Raw genomic sequence first — 16,952 nt, 5'->3', positions numbered from 1 at the left:
GGGAGCTCGGAACAACGCAGCTCAGTCAAGGCTTGAAAAATATGCGTTCGAAAAGACCTCATCGCAAAACTCGGAAGGGCGAACATCCACGGGCAAAGGCCAAGAGGGTGACGGAGGCAAAAAGGTGACACTTGAAGACTTAATGAGGACACTCTCCAATGTCCAGACTACAGTGGGGACCATCTCCTCGGATGTGGGACTCTTGAGGGCGGACCTTCACAAGATGACAGAGAGTGGCACAGGTAGAAGTGGTCGCGAAATCCCTGGTTGAGGACACCTCTGAACTGCAGTTGGCCATGGAACGGATGCCTTCAGTTGTTTTAACTATTTTTATGCCCTAAAATTTAGCACATACTAAACCTTGCCTCTTAAAACGCCTTTTCTGTCCTGATTTAGACTGAGAGCCTACAATTGAAACGGAGACCGGCATTGACCAAATGGGCACACTTGATATCATCAAATAGTCCTCAATCCAGGTTGCCTTCTATTTTAAACTTAATCCTTTCCCACTGTTACTCAGAACTGGTCATTAACCCTATGCTTCCTTCTCTAGACCGTTTTATAAAAGCAATTTTGGTAGAAAATCTCTCACATTTCTCAAAAGCGCATGAAATTGGGACAATTATTTTATATCTCAAGGAATATATTCCAAGGTAAAATTCCACAAAAATAGCGCTATCTCCAACAATCATATATAAGAGAAACCAGACCCCCTTACTTTGGTTTTTTCTTGTCCTCACAGTCTGACCAGATTTGATAAAGTACTGCACAACTTGAAACTCATCCCTGCTGCATAACCTTGAAGTTGGGCTCAGAATTCAATTTCCAAAATGGTAAATTATGGATCCATATGACACTCCATGTTATAATTGACATATTAAATTCAGTATTAAAGCAAGGTTTCCCTCTTTCTCTGTAAACAGGATGTTGGGCTATTACCTTAACCAGTGAAGACATCCAACAGGATTAAAACTTCACTAACAGACAAAAGTCTGGTACGTTTCCTATAGTGCTTGTTCTAGACACATCCCTTAGTATTCCACACTCCCATCACCTTTTTAAGAAATATCCACAATTCACTCGTGGCCACATTCCAACACGGGCAATATGCCATCACCTCAATCACACCTCAGTCATTTGATGTAGAGGTCCAACTAAAAGAGAAACACCTCGAGACACTTTAAGTCGGTTCAAAAAGGTTTTTTCGCATGAACTGCATGGAATGCACACGCATCTATGGATGCACCAATCACTGCGAACCCGAATACAGTAACTGGAGAGCAAAAACTGTACATGTCTTTTTAACTATTGATTGTATTCTTGTTTTGTTTTTTCCTTTCCATTTCTCCACAACAGGCGGTTTTATGTTTAAAGGTTACATTCAGGCAAAAGTTTTTATTTCAAAAGTCCTGAAGATGATCCCCCTATAATTGAGCTTGGGATCGAAACGCCTGTCGACTGCATTTAGAGTGTCCCATACTTAGAATCTGTTTTATTAATGTATGGATGATTCACTCCAGGACACACTGTTGATATGAATCTGTATCAGTGGCCTGTTAGCTCACTTTTGTTTGCCTGATATTGTTTGCACTCACTGTCTTCTTCACTTCCTTTCTCACGTTCGGCACAGGACTGTGCCTTACAGTAACCTTCATGTCTTTGGTTACCTGTTTTACTTATGCATTGAGACAACCTATTTCTTGAATAAACATTCCCTGCCCGGCTGGGCAAGGGAGTTTTTGTACTATATAGCAGCCCATTGTGGTCTATATATTATCTTTAATTCTATCTGTTTATGCTGGGGACCACTTGTTTCCCTCAAAATAATGGAACGGATGGAGGCAGTCACTAAGAAACTGCAGGACAGGCTGGACGACCAGGAAGGACGGGCTAGGCGTAACAACGTCCGAATCCTAGGAATACCAGAATCGGAAGGCAAGCGGGCGATGGACCTTTATATAGAAGACCCTATCAAGACCAAACTGCAACCAAAAAGGTCTATCGCATTTCTTCTCCGTGGAGAGAGCACATAGGGTCCCAGGTGGAGTACCGAAACCGGGTGCATCACCAAGACCAGTCCTAGCCAGACTATTTAATTGCTGGGACAGGGATGCCATACTTCAAACAGCTCGGAATGCCCCGCCCATCAAAATACAAAACTCAACGTTGGCCTTCTTTCCCGACTATACGGCCGAGGTAGCCCGACGCCGCAAAACTTTCATGGATGTGAAAAATGCCTTGCGAGCAGAGGAACTGCCCTACTCAATGCTGTTCCTGGCGAAACTGAGGGTCGTGGATAATCATAAAGCTTGGTTTTTTGACACTCCGGAGGCGGCATGGGAATGGCTGGACGGTTGGCGACAGGAGGAGGCGACTAGACGCACGGGCAGAGGCCAGAGAAACCAACGAATCGAGAGTACTGAAGCTTCACCAGCATCAGCCGGGAAAATCAGGACAAGGAGCTAGAAGTGGAACTGGATGCCGACGAACAATGACCTGAATCATGAGTTCCTGGATGGCATAGCAAGATCCACAGGTTGCCAAGAAATATGGAAATGCTGCTGCTGGCCCCGGAAGGGGGAGAGCAGACTGAAACCGATGGGGTCGCTAGTACCACGGACCCACTTACCCCGCAAGCAAGTACATTGGGAGGGAATGGAAGCAGGCACTCTGCTAAGTTGGGGAAAAGGGCGGTTCTATGTCCGTATAGCAGGGAGGCACGGAGGGGGGAGGGGGGTTCGTTTCCCAAGTTCTATTGTTATTATTTTAGTCTCATGTTCTTACTTGGGTTAAATGTACACACAAGCACAGGACACTATCTCGAGTACCCATACAAACTGATAGATATTTTACACTGACACAGACGAGGCTTCATAGTAAGCCTATCATCATCTGTAGAACACTCCACTCAATCTGGGGACGGCTTTGTAAACACCCTGGGAGGTACTCAATACAGTCGCTGGTGTCGGACCCTTGTCCCAATTTCATATTCGGAGACGCTAACACACCGGCACTCAGTAAGCCATGGCTGTTCATTAGTTAGGTTCAGCGATTGTATCAGTCTCAGGTTCCTAAATGGGTTAGTTATACACACGAGCACAAGACACTTTCTGTGGTGCCTATACACAAGGTCAGGCACTCTGCATCGACATGGGCGAGGCTTCCTACAATCGATGATGTCGGACTCCGATCCGAATACCCTATTCGGAGACACTAACACACCGGAGCGCCGGCAGACATGGCTGACCAAGAGCTTTTAACGCCTCACCCCCACTCACAATCACTGGTGTCTCCCCCACTTACTATCATCTCATGGAATGTGAATGGGCTGGGCCATAAAATTAAACAGGGATTGGTCCTCCAATTTCTTAAAAGAAAGGCACCGACAATAGTATTGCTTCAAGAGACACATCTGGTGGGAACAACCTGTAAGGCCCTTAACCGTTGGGGGTTCAAAATGGTCACACACGCTGAATTCTCCTCAGGATCCCGTGGGGTAGGTATCCTGGTATCCAAAAATGCACCCCTACTGATTAAACACACATGGACTGACGACCAGGGGCGTTTTGCGGCGATCAGTTGCCAATGGGAGGGCCTGCCCTACAATATACTAACGGTATACATCCCCCCAGCGTTGCATCATGGGGCCTTCCAAGACCTGGGTAAATTACTGCTTGAATTCCCGGAAGGGGAATTAATTATTGGAGGCGACTTCGATGCAGTATTGGATGCAACCATGGATCGACAGCCTCCTCGAGAAGCTACCAGGTCCAACCACCTGTTCAAAGAGTTCATGGATGCAATGGGGCTGGTGGATGTGTGGAGACTGAAACATCCACAGGATCGCCACTACACATTTCATTCGGGAGTCCATCATAGTCTCTCCCGGATAGACTACTTCCTGATACTAGCCGTTCCCCTAGAAAAGATTACATCCTTAGAACACCTACCACGGGGAATATCAGACCACTCCCCAGTGCAACTCACCTACACAGTACACCCCACCAGACGGCAAAGGATCTATCCGGTCTATCCTGGATACTTAAAGAATCATGCCTTTGCTAAAGCACTAAAAACTGCTACCACGCACTACTTCGAGGAAAATTTAGACTCGGTCGACTCACCGTCGATCCTTTGGGAGGCATACAAAACAGTGATCAGGACACAAGCCATCTCCACTATAGCTAGGCATAAAAAAGCACAAAGGGCGACCATAGAGTCGCTCGAAACAGCGGTCCATACCGCAGAGTTAGCACACGCCTCTGACCCTACGGAGGACACAGCACATACACTTACGTTGACATCTCAAGAATTCAGGGCATACGCAAAAGGCATGACAGAGACAAGGTTAACTGACACGTTGCACAGGGTCTATGAATTAGGAGATAAGACTGGGAAAATGCTAGCATGGATTGAAAGAAAGGAAAGGGCGAGTAGATGGATAGCCACTTTAACACTCTCAGATGGTACATGCACAACCTCCCCCCCTAAAATAGTAGAAGAACTGGCTTCTTACTATGAATCTGTGTATGCAGCATGTGATGGAGTGACAGGAGATGAGTGCGCACAATTCTTACATGACATCCCTCTCACCACACTCTCGCAGGAAGATGCACAGACACTAGAGAACGACTTAACGGGGGAGGAATTGGGAAAGGCCCTAGCAGCCCTAAACACTGGCAAGGCAATGGGACCCAACGGCCTACCAGTCGAGCTATATAAAACAATGACTCAACAAATTACCCGACATATGCTTCCCATGTATGATGACTGCTTGGAACGGAGTTCTCTCTCACCGGATCAATGGTTAGCCACCATTGTCACCATACATAAGCCGGGTAAACCGCCTGACCAGACGTCCTCATACCGGCCGATCTCATTAATGAATGCAGATGCTAAAGTGTTAGCGAAACTCCTGGCTCTGCGTTTACAGCCCCACCTCACAACACTGGTACACCCGGACCAAATCGGGCTTTATGCCTGGACGAAACACCTCCCTTAATTTGAGGCGACTTAACGGAATACTACACCGCATTCCCTCACTGCGAGAAGATGCCGCCATTCTCTCATTAGACGCAACAATGGCGTTCGATCTTGTGGAGTGGCCGTTCCTTTTCGCGGTACTCAGGAAAATGGGCTTTTGCCCTAAGTTCTGTGGTTGGGTTAGACTCCTCTATACAGCACCCCTGGCACAGATCATCGCGAATGGACACACGTCACGTACGATCACATTAGGTCGAGGCACCCGGCAGGGGTGCCCCCTGTCCCCACTGCTATTCGCCCTTCTACTTGAGCCACTGGCGGTGAAAATCCGTATGGATCCACAGATCCGAGGAATCTCGTGGGGAGCAGGTTGGGAGGACCGCATCTCCCTTTACGCTGATGACATGCTGTTGTATTTAATGTTACCTGCCCCATCCATAACAGCACTAATGGCCATACTTAAGAACTATGGAGAAGTATCGGGGTATATAATTAACTGGACCAAATCGCTCTTATATGTCTTACGCGGTTCAGCGCCCACGCTAACCCACGATTGCACCCTACAAACTGTGACCGGAGGGTTTAAATATCTAGGAATATACGCCACCCCACAGGACACAATCTTTATGGAAGAAAACCTCCTTAAACCTCTACAGAGGCTGAAATCGGACGTAAAACAGTGGCGATCCCTTCCTTTGACTCTACTGGGCAGAGCGGCGCTCTTTAAAATGCTCTCACTTCCTAGATTCCTTTACGCATTGCAAAACACCCCATTCCCGGTGCCTCTCACATACCTTAAGTCGATTGATGCAGAGATCGCGGCACTCTTATGGGACGGTAAACCAGCCCGTATAGCACATTCTAAATTGACCCGTAGCTGGTACGATGGGGGGATCGCCTTACCAAACGTCAAACTATACTACTGGGCCTCACAGCTTATGGTGGTGAATCAATGGATACATGCCCCGCAACAAGATCCAGCCTACATCCTTGACAGAACCGTTCTCCCCCCAGACAAACTTATGAAGGCGCTCTACTCTGACAAGCGTCGGCACACTCTCACAGGCCCTACAGCTCATACAATTAAGATCTGGCACACTGCACAGAGAGCTCTAGGGTGGGAGGGAGTCCTTACGCTAGCCACACCGCTCTGGGATACACGCAAACTCGGCACACTGGCAAATTCAAAAAGTTTCAGGCAATGGGACCTAATTGGCATCTCTACAATTGGTGACCTGTGGATAAGGGGGGGAGATAATTTCATTCCCAGCCCTACAGGAGAAGTATGGCATGGGAGACACTGAACGTTATCGCTATGCACAAATCAAACATGCCTTGCAGGGGGCCATCCCAACAGGTACGACTCTTGCCGAATCCTCCCCCCTGAAGGATAGACTCCTCACTGACCATTTGGATAAGAAAGCGATCTCCCTCGCATACCGGAAGCTCATCAACAATCTCCCTGACCCCACAGTAGTTTTACGTAGTCGATGGGAGGTGGATCTGGGAGATATAGCGGATGAGGACTTGTTACACGCACTGGCATCGCCAAGAGAGACCTCAATACCTTCACGACTGAAACTTGTACAATTAAAAATACTACATAGAATATACTATTCACGTACTCTCCTGCACAAGCTAGGGCACACCACAGAACCTACTTGCCTGAGAGGGTGTGGGTCCCCGGGGACTTTCTTCCATATACTGTGGGCTTGTCCCAAAATACAATCATATTGGGAGGAGGTTTTGTTTGAAATTTCGGAAGCAACGGGGATTGAATTGCAGAACGAACCTAAGTGTTGTATATTGAATATTTGGTCACCTACCGACATGAACAGGGGATTGCAGACCTGGGCGACGCTGGGTCTGGCCATTGCAAAACGTTAGATTGCTAGGAGATGGGGCTCTGGGCTGAAACCCTCATGTACACGATGGTGTAATGATATGGACTCAGCTATGGTAGCAGAAAGGGCAGTATATGTGCATAGAGGGTGTCCCAAGAAATGGTCGAGAATTTGGAGTAAGTGGAACGAATACCGAGGTAACTTAGGTGATTCTCCGGAGGAACTGCCGGAACCTGAAGCTAGCCCGTAGTGGGGGTGTGAGAGTAACTTTGTTTTGATACTGACTTTTACTGTATTTGGGAACACAGAAGGAAATGTATTTGGATTATGTATGCTAATGGGTGGTAAAAGGAACTGAGGTATATCATACATATCACGGAATGCACCCAGGGGGGGTAAGAAATTACAGAAATAGGTATTTCATGATAGTTGATGGGAGACGCAACTTATGGCACACAAGACTCGTTGTATAGCATGTGCTGAGAAATGTTTAAATAGTAATATAGTGACACATACGACCCGCATCAAAAATGCTTGTAACATGTAACCCTACGGAATGTCGATAACGACTGGTTTGGTCATAATTTTGATAGAGACAAGTTATGTTTATAAAATATAAAAGTAAGACTAACTGCGACCGAGAATAATAATGTACGACTGTAATAAGCCAATGTGTCAAAGATTTAAGGCTGGATGAAGATTAATAATGGGATATGTACATACGATAAATGGCGTCCAGCCTCAGGGTTGTGGGCGTGAGGCTGTGTATGGCTGAAAGAAATAAACGACTTTAAAAAAAAAAAAAAATGGTTCTTGATGGCAAGCGCACAGTCCGTGGAAAACACGGCTGACGCTGTAATGAGCTGAGCTCTCGTGAAGTATGTCCGTGAATCTCGTATTCTTTCAAGTCGAACCGAGTGTGTTTCTCAATGAATCGGCTTTGCTTCCGCATTGAATCATCATCACCTTGCGGTTTCTTGTTCTCTTTTGTCAAACAAATTGCCATTTAATAGAGAATAATCAAAGATTTATTGTTTTGATGTCAACGTGGGAAAGTGTATTTACAAAAATTTTTGGGGAAAGAGATTAATTCAGTACATCTCATATGATAGAGAAGAAACGTGTTGCTTACCTGTAACAGCAGTTATCCAGTATTGGTGTCTTTCATAGATTCACATGCCTGAATCATTCCCCGTCGTCGAGACGGGAGCCTCCGGTACATAGAAAAGTAATGTCCTATAGACATACATAGAGAAAATAGGGCTAAGTGCCTCACCTTAGTAGCCTATCCTTGTCCTTATGTAAAAAGGACCAAACTCTTAGAGCCAGCCAATCAGCTATGACCTCCCTCTAGAACCTTCCTGGCAGGAGCCTCAGTCCCTCAGATTTTCGTACGCACCAAGCTAGGTAGGCGTAATACAGTTAGAGAGAGATGTGAGTCCTTCCAGGGGAGGCGGGAGGGTTGCATGTGAATCTATGAAAGACACCAATACTGGATAACTGCTGTTACAGGTAAGTAACGTGTTTCTTATCCAGTATTAGGGGTGTCTTTCATAGATTCACATGCCTGAATCAGAGTAGTCAGCAATACATTATGCACATTTCTGATGTAATCATGCTCCACAGTCATTTTAGATAATACACATATTACCATACGACTTTGAAACAATAGCATATATCAATATATCATAAAGACAAGAGATGTGCATACCAGGATGGCAGGATGTTGGAAGGCTCACCTCACTGGAATAGATGGCGAAGCACCGCCTGGCCCACTGCTGCATCCTTCAGAAGTTCAGCATCCAGGCAGTAGTGACTGGAGAAGGTGTGCGGTGACTTCCACGTCGCCGCTCTACATATGTCCAAAATCGGCACTCCAGCGAACAGCGCTGCTGATGTGGACATCGCTCTGGTGGAATGCGCCTTAACATTAGCACTCCAAGGCCGTCCGGCGTTGTCATGGCAGAATGCTATCGCTGAGGAGATCCACCTTGAGATGCTTTGTTTCGTTAGAGGCATACCCATCCTCGGCCTACTGTAGGCCACAAATAGCTGTGATGACTTCCTGAAAGTCTTTGTTTTGTCTATGTAAAACTTTAGACACCTTTTGAGGTCTAAGGAGTGCAGCGTCCTTTCTGCTGCGGTGGTAGGGTTTGCAAAGAAAGAACGTAGAACCATCGGTTCATTGAGGTGAAAGTCTGAAGGCACTTTCGGTATGAACTTAGGATTTGTCCTCAGCACCACCCTGTCCTGTTTGAACTGCATGAAGGGTTTGTGAATGGATAGAGCCTGTAGCTCGCTTACTCTCCAGGCAGATGTTAAAGCGAGCAGCAGAGCCGTCTTCCATGAGATGTACTTGATGGATGCTCGATGAATGGGCTCAAAAGGGTGCTTCATGAGTTGGTTGAGGACTAAATTGAGGTGCTATGTCGGAGGGACCCTTCTAGGTCTTGGGAAGGATCCATTTAGTCCCTTTAGGAACTGCTTGATAAACCTATTGGACCAAAGAGACGGTCCTTTGAAAGTCCTGGTGAATCGTGAGATGGCCGCCAGATGCACCTTTATGGATGCATGTGCCAGTCCTGACTGTGCCAAATGCAGTAGATATGGCAATATCTGTTCGGGTGTGATATGGAGTGGTCTCAGGCCTTTCTCTGAACACCATATGCAGAATCGTTTCCATTTTAGAGAGTATGTTTTGCTGGTACTGTCCGCTCTTGCTTTTGCCAGCACGTCCCTGCATTCCTGCGGGATGTTCAAACTACAGAACTCTCTGTGCTCAGGAGCCAGGCCGATAACCCGAGCGATTGCAAGTTCGGGTGTCGTACCTGCCTGTTGGACATTGTCAGCAGGTTCGGGTGCTGCTTCAGACGAATCGGGTGTCCTGATGGAGAGGCGATGAAGATCCGAGAACCTGTGCGGCCTCGGCCAGAATGGGGCAATTAGGATCAGGGTACAAGGCTCTGCCTTCATCTTCCTGAGGACCCTGGGAATCATCCAAAATGGTGGAAAAGCGTACGCAAATACGCTGAACCAACCGATGGAAAAAGCATTTCGAGTGACCCTGGTTGGGGACGCCAGCTTGCGTAGTTTGGGCATTTGGCGTTCTCCTTGGTGGCAAACAGGTCGATTCCTGGGACTCCCTATTCTGAGAATATGTGATCCAGTGTACTTTTGTCGAGCTCCCACTCGTGGGAGAGGGATTTTTGTCTGCTAAGGGCATCCGCAATGGTGTTGTCCTTGCCCGGGACATAGTCCGCCCTCAGCGTGATCCCATGGAGTACAAGCCAGTTCCAGACCTTTTGCGATTCGCGTGATAAAGTGAGCGAACGTGTTCCTCCCTGTTTGTTGAGATAGTGCATCGTCGTGGTGTTGTCCGTTCTGACGAGCACCTGAGAGTTCTGCATGCGTGGTAAAAAGGCTTGTAGTGCCAGATACACAGCCCTCCGTTCCAGAAGATTTATATGGAGTTGCTTCTCCTGATTTGTCCATTTGCCGCTTATTCGAAGGTCCTGGAGGACAGCTCCCCAGCCTTCCAGGTAGGCATCCGTGGTGATCACCAGAGGTGTTGCTGGAAGTAGGAATGGCAGTCCTATAGACAGATTTTTGTGATTCCTCCACCAGTCCAGACTCTTGGATATTTGTGGTGTTATCTTCACCATGTCCTCAAAGGAACCTGTACTCTGTGTCCATTGGTTCGTGAGGGCTTCTTGCAATGGGCGCATCCTGAGTCTGCAGTGAGGGATGAGGAGTATACAAGAAGACATAATTCCTAGGAGTGATTTGTAGGTTCGAACTTTTAGGGACTTCCTTGATGCCACAGTCGTGGCCAGAGATATTATTTTGTTTGTCCTCTCCTTTGAAGGGAATGCCCTTGCGCATTCCGTGTTCAAGGTTGCCCCGAGGAAGGTGATGTTTCTTGTAGGGGTCATGCAGGATTTGTCGAGATTGAGAGTTAATCCTAGCTGCTGAAAAAGATTGATGCAGGCGTTGGAGGATTCGGTCACGCCTGCAGCTGAAAGTGCCTTTACCAGCCAGTCGTCGAGGTAGGGGAAGACTTGGTGACCCATTTGACGCAGGAAAGCTGCCACAGGTGCAAGGCACTTGGTGAAAATCCGCGGAGCAGATTTGAGGCCAAACGGTAGGACCTTGAATTGGTAATGCTGTCCTGCCACTTAGAATCTCAGGAATTTTCTGTGACACTTGAGGATCGGGATGTGGTAGTAGGCATCTTGGAGATCCAAAGAGGTCATAAAGTCTCCTTTTTCCAGTATGCCTAGTATTTCTTGGATCGTCCCCATCCTGAACGACTGACTTTTCAGGAAAGAGTTGAGAGCCCTGAGGTCTAGAATGGGCCTCCATTTTTTCTCCTTCTTGCGTATAAGAAAGAAGCGGGAATAGAATCCTTTCCCCCTTAGAGACGATGGAACTTGTTCGATTGCTCCTTTCTTCAGCATCGCAGATATTTCCTGGAGTAGCAGGCGTAGATGTTTGTGTGGCAGTCTGCGGGGAGGTGTTGCAGGTGGGATGGTGGTGAATTCCAGGGAATGGCTGAATCTTATTAATTGAAGTACCCACCGATCTGTGGTGATGAGATGCCAATTGTTTAGGAAATGGGTCAATTTTCCTCCAATCTTTAATGAGGGATATAGTTGCTGGACTGGCTGGAGTAATTGGTCACTGGCGGCCGCCAGGGCCCCTCTTCTAGTTTTTGCCCTTGATGTTTGACCTTCCATAAGAAGTCTGACGACCTTGTTGCTACTTCTGTTGGTACTGGGATTTATTCTGGTAGGAATACCAGGACCTATTTTGATAGGATCCTCTGTAGGAGGACTGTCCCCTAGATTTGTTGCCTCGAAAGGACTGGTTCCGTGCCTGTAAAGTACCAAGTGCTCTAGCAGTATCAGTGTCTTTCTTTATCGTTTGGAGCGCCTCGTCAATCTTGTCACCAAAAAGGTGTTGGCCGTCGAAGGGCATGTCCAGCACTTTCGTCTGCACCTCTTGTCTGAACGACGTTGCCTTAAGCCATCCTTGACGGCGCAGGACTGCTGCTCCAGCTAGTTGTCGAAAGCCAGTCATGGCTGCATCTATGGCACAATCAATGATTTCAGCTGCCGAGGTTTGACCCTCCGTAAGCAGTGCCTTGACTTCCCCCTGAACTGTGTCTGGCAGTTCCGTTAAATATGGGACTATATCTTCCCAGAGCTGGAGGTTATAACGCCCCAACAGAGCTATGGAGTTGGCCACTTTGATGGTCATGGCCGATGTTTTTGTAAACCGTTTACCGATTGTGTCCAACTTCCTGCCTTCCTTGTCCGGAGGGGCTGACAGAGGAGAGGAAGGGTTGCGAGAGTTCTTTTGGGCCGCCTGGGTTACGACCGAATCCGGTTTCGGGTGCCCATTTAGGCAAGCTGCCGCTGTATTTGGGGCCTTGTATTTTTTATCCAGGCGCGGAACAACCGCAGGTACAGAGGCTGGCGTCAGCATCAGTTTCTTTCCCTGGTCCCAGAGAAATTCTATTATTGGGATAGACTTCGTTGTTTTCTGTGTTTGCTCCTTGAAGTCATGTAAGAAGCACTGAGTCTCAGTCGATTCCATCACCATATGAAATCGCTTTGCCGCCCTTTCCACTATTTTATGGAAACCGCCAATATCCACTGGTGGCGAATCTGCCTGGCGTGGTTGGGGTGAAGCTGGGGAAGATGCTACATACTCTTCCTCCTCTTCGTGGTCTGACTGGATTTCCTGGACTTCTCCCTCTTCCAGTTCCTCTTCTTCTTCCTCATCTGATGACACTATCACCTGAGGTAGGACTTTCTCATGGCGGACCTGAGTAACTGGCCGTGTCTGTTTTGGGGCTGCCGCTGGAGTATTTGTAGCAGGCGTCGGGCCCCCTGTCTCAGTTGCCGGAGTTTCCGGGAAACGTTGTTTGTAGTCCTTGATAGGGTATTTAAGGTCATTAACAATAGAAGCGGGAAGGCATACCATCGGGGTGACCTCCGTGCGAACATGAGCTTGGACAGAGTGTTCATGGTAACTCATTTCCTCCGGTTCCTCGTCCGTGCTCTGACATTTTACATGAAGATCTGAAATGGAAGTTGCTTGATCCAGGAGTTGTTGTTCTTCAGATTCTTCACTCTGGAAAATTTCTGAAGGCAAATGAGTTTGCACTTTACTTGGAGACGTTGTTTCCGGTGTAATCTGCTGCTTGGCTAGTTTGCCAGACGCAGAACCTGTTGCAGGAGCCCCTGCCGTCGTTGCTGGTGTTGTCGACGGTGGCAGGGTCAGAGACGACATTTCTACCAGCTTGGATTTCTTCTACGGCTCAGAAATGGCCAAAGTCGACTACGAATCCCCCGTCGACAGTGTCCTCGTCGACGGTAAGGCCTTCGTCGACGGTGCCTCCGTAGACTATATTTTCATCGTCGACGACGCCTTCGTCGACGATGCGCTCGTCGACGATGCGCTAGTCGACGCTTCATTCCTCGTCGACGGGACAATCTTCGTCGTCGACGTTTTCGACGTCGACGACGGTTTCAGTAGGATTATAGATGGAATAGGTTTACCTGCTGACGACGATGGAGTTGTCGTCGTCGATGGGCAAACCGACGACGCTGTCGTCGTCGACACAGTCGTCGTCGCTGTGGTAACTCTTTTTTGCGCGGTGGAGGATGTCGCAAGTTTGCTGGACGACTGTGTAGGCTTCTTAAAAGTCTGGGAGTCCTTAGCAGACACTGAAGATTTCGTTGATCTTGCCTCTGAAGACTTCTTTTGTGCCTTCATAGGAGGAGTGTCTGAGGGGCCAGGGGAAGTTACCCTTGGCCTCTTCAGGGAGACTTCTGAGGACATTGAAATGCTCCCCTCTGAAGATTCCACATTCTCCCTCTCCTTGAGCCTGTCAAGCCAGATGAGCAGGCGACCTTCTCTGTCCCTCAAGGTCTTGTTGGGGAAAGACCTACATATTTTACAGTCTTTAGGGACGTGGTCTGGATAAAGGCAATATAAGCATAGGGCATGCTTATCCTCCACATGTAGCCTTTTCTTCCCACATGAAGAGCAGGCCCTGAAAAGGGCTTTCTTCTGGGATTCAGACATGTCAGAATTTAGAAGAAATAAATCACTTACTGCAGTGATAAGTGGTTTGAAGTAATCCTTGTCGAGATGTAGAAGAAAGAAGTCACTTTTAAAAGTGAACAAGTTGTTTTCTGAAGAGATCCTGAGGAGAACTCAGGCTGGAGACTCCCTAGCACAACGTGCGGTAGAAAATCTGAGGGGCTGAGGCTCCTGCCAGGAATGTTCTAGAGGGAGGTCATAGCTGATTGGCTGGCTCTAAGAGTTTGGTCCTTTTTACATAAGGACAAGGATAGGCTACTAAGGTGAGGCCCTTAGGCCTATTTTCTCTATGTATGTCTATAGGACATTACTTTTCTATGTACCGGAGGCACCCGTCTCGACGACGGGGAATGATTCAGGCATGTGAATCTATGAAAGACACCGCTAATACTGGATAACAAGTACATTTTTATCCACGTTGTGGGTCATTGAGAGAGAATTTGAGCCGCACCGGGAGTATGGATGATTGGTTTGAGAGTGTATGAATCTGATTTTGGCCAAAGCTGTGAGGCACGGCTGCTGGTGTATATTGTGGGTTTATGTGTCTATTGTAAAGGTGTTTTCATTTGTTGTATATAGTCTGTGTATTTTGTATTCTATGTATTTAGATGCACAAAATATCTGTTTTGTTGAAAAAGAATTGACAAGTGAAATAAACCATTTAATGGTGCAAATGAGAAAGCGGATCTTTATGTTTTATTCTTAAGATCAATGTATGAAGTTGCTGTGACTGGTGGTCAGTATTGGCAAATGTTTCGTTTCTTAGTAATTCAACAAGAATCAGAAAAAACTTGAAAATGACAGACCAACATTCTCTAGGATGTTCACAGTCAAGAATCCACCATCCTTTATGTTAGGCCCAAACAACATTTAGTTTGCATCCTATTTATTAAGATTGCGCCTCTTTATTATTAAAAAAAACAGGAGCCTTGACCACCACACACAAGACTGAAACAGTGGCTGCTAGCTCCGACATTTCTATGAAAAAAAAGTTACAGTGGCAAAATTCATTCAGAAATTTGAATCTTTTTGTTGGCTGAAAAATGCAAACACCAAATGCACGCAGCTCTCATTTTGCCCACTTGAATAAAGAGGAAATGTTGGCATGAACATATATCATGTAAAGTAATGACAAATGCTAAAATCAGACATGCAGTATATATTGATGTAGTCTGTGTCAAACTCAAAAGTACAGTTTTTAAAATCAGTTACAAAGAATGCTGCAAAATCAACAGTTTTCAAACTAGTCATTCAGACTTAAGCACTCAAAATGCAATGGTTGCACCATACTCTGGTTGGCAAATTATTAATCTGCCCTATCTTGAGACATTTTTTTCAAGACAAGATGCTATTCACTGTGTACCTTTGTCTTTTAGCGTTAAGACAATGGTGCGTCCTTCTTGAAAGGAGTCGATGCTATGTTCCACTGTAAGCCCTTGCAAGTCACGAGAACTGTATCCTTCCTGTCAGAAGAACACACAAGAACAGTTAAGAGTAAAATATCAGCCGGAACTTAAATGGACATATGATTACAACACAGATTCTAAACAAACAGTACTCTTTTTGCTTAAAGTAAGAAACATTCAAACAGATTGTACTGCGATACAAATACAAATATTCTACCTCTTATGGTTCACAAAATATTACTGGCTGAAGCCGTATTTTGGCCCATTGCTTTGAAGTGCATTATTATTGTGTCTTGGGAACCTTTGATAAAAGACACAGACACCTGCTGCATAACATTTTGACTGTCATAAAAAGTTATCCCTTTGTCAGCTTGCTTTTTGATGTATTCGAATGGCGCAAAAGTAATTAGTTTGCTTTCTTCTCATTTCCCATCCTTTGTTGCTTGTTGCAAATTTATGTGGGGTTTATAACGCACAGATAAACAGCAATATCCATACAGAATGAGGCAAAACACTGCAACAGGAAAACCCCAATACCTTTTAAAAGCAATGATCTTGGAAAAACTAGATTACATGGTACAACATGCATTTGTATGACAGTTCCTGGTGCTGCAATATCCAATTTATGTTGTATTGCCTTGGTATGGGGTTTGGTTTTGATGCTTAACTAACAAATGTATGTTTTTGTATTGCATTGCAACTACACTGGTATACATTATGGAAAGGTTGAGTAGAACTTAGCCAGGCTTGGGGAAAATTCGCTTTCAGAAACATTAAAAGAAGTATATCAACATTTTGTAGGCTGAAAGGACTATCTACTTGGTGATAAGACAGAACTTTTAAGTAGAAGACTGCGACGTTTGCCACAAGCAGAGAGGCAGTTTGAATTCAGAGGACATTAATAAAAGGCATATATCCGGTAAACCAAAGACAAGGCAAATGTACTCAATGGGGCTTCCTAATGCTTTAAAAATTTCGATCTTTGGCAGCAGTTTCCTTTTCTGTCTATGGGGTTTTTGAGCTGGCTGAATTGTGTTCATTTCTGAACTCTGCCATTGATTTGCAATGGCAACAAAAACCTATCAGGGAGCAGGAGAGTCGTAGTGAATCCCTGATGAAAGCAGAATCGGCAGTTGCTGCCAGAATCAAGCAGAGTTATGTAGTAATTTAACATATGGATCAACAGCATGTAGAATCACCTCTAGTGTTTAACACGTTCACAAGGTAAAACTTGGTGAAATGTCCCCAAAGAAAAAGGCTATAAATTGGGGAATATTTGAGGAAATCTGCGCTGCTAAACCAATTACCCCAGTTACTCCCCAAAGAAGATCTTGGAACTGCTAATTAACTACACATCCTGACAGGACATTTAATTACTTTTAAATATAGGACAAGTAATTTAGGAGCAAAAATACTGCATAAGGAACTTAGATTTAGTTGGAATGGGGGCGAGAGAAAGATACCATTGGGAACAGCCTTAGATTATATTTTTAGCAATACTTCTCCATTTTTGATAAACTACCAACCCGCATAGCAGCAGTAATTTGAGGTCCTAGAGTTTTCTGCATTGATCACATTGTAAAACGTAAACGTAGTACTTTGAACC

The 16,952-nt window shown here is 45.9% G+C and overlaps 1 protein-coding gene across 1 annotated transcript in view; it reads right to left on the bottom strand.

Annotated features, from left to right (window-relative positions):
* SART1 (spliceosome associated factor 1, recruiter of U4/U6.U5 tri-snRNP) overlaps nucleotides 1-16,952 on the bottom strand; it is a 598,340-nt gene that overhangs the window by 308,058 nt on the left and 273,330 nt on the right. The window contains exon 7 of the mRNA XM_086938291.1: nucleotides 15,304-15,403. Coding sequence (XP_086794417.1) covers nucleotides 15,304-15,403 — 100 coding nt within the window. The remainder of the gene's footprint in view (nucleotides 1-15,303; nucleotides 15,404-16,952) is intronic.

Source organism: Lissotriton vulgaris, chromosome 9 (assembly GCF_964263255.1).
Source record: "Lissotriton vulgaris chromosome 9, aLisVul1.2, whole genome shotgun sequence".
NCBI classification, from domain to species: Eukaryota; Metazoa; Chordata; class Amphibia; order Caudata; family Salamandridae; genus Lissotriton; species Lissotriton vulgaris.
The sequence above is the reverse complement of the archived record's forward strand: the minus strand, read 5'-3'. Positions and strand labels throughout refer to the sequence as shown.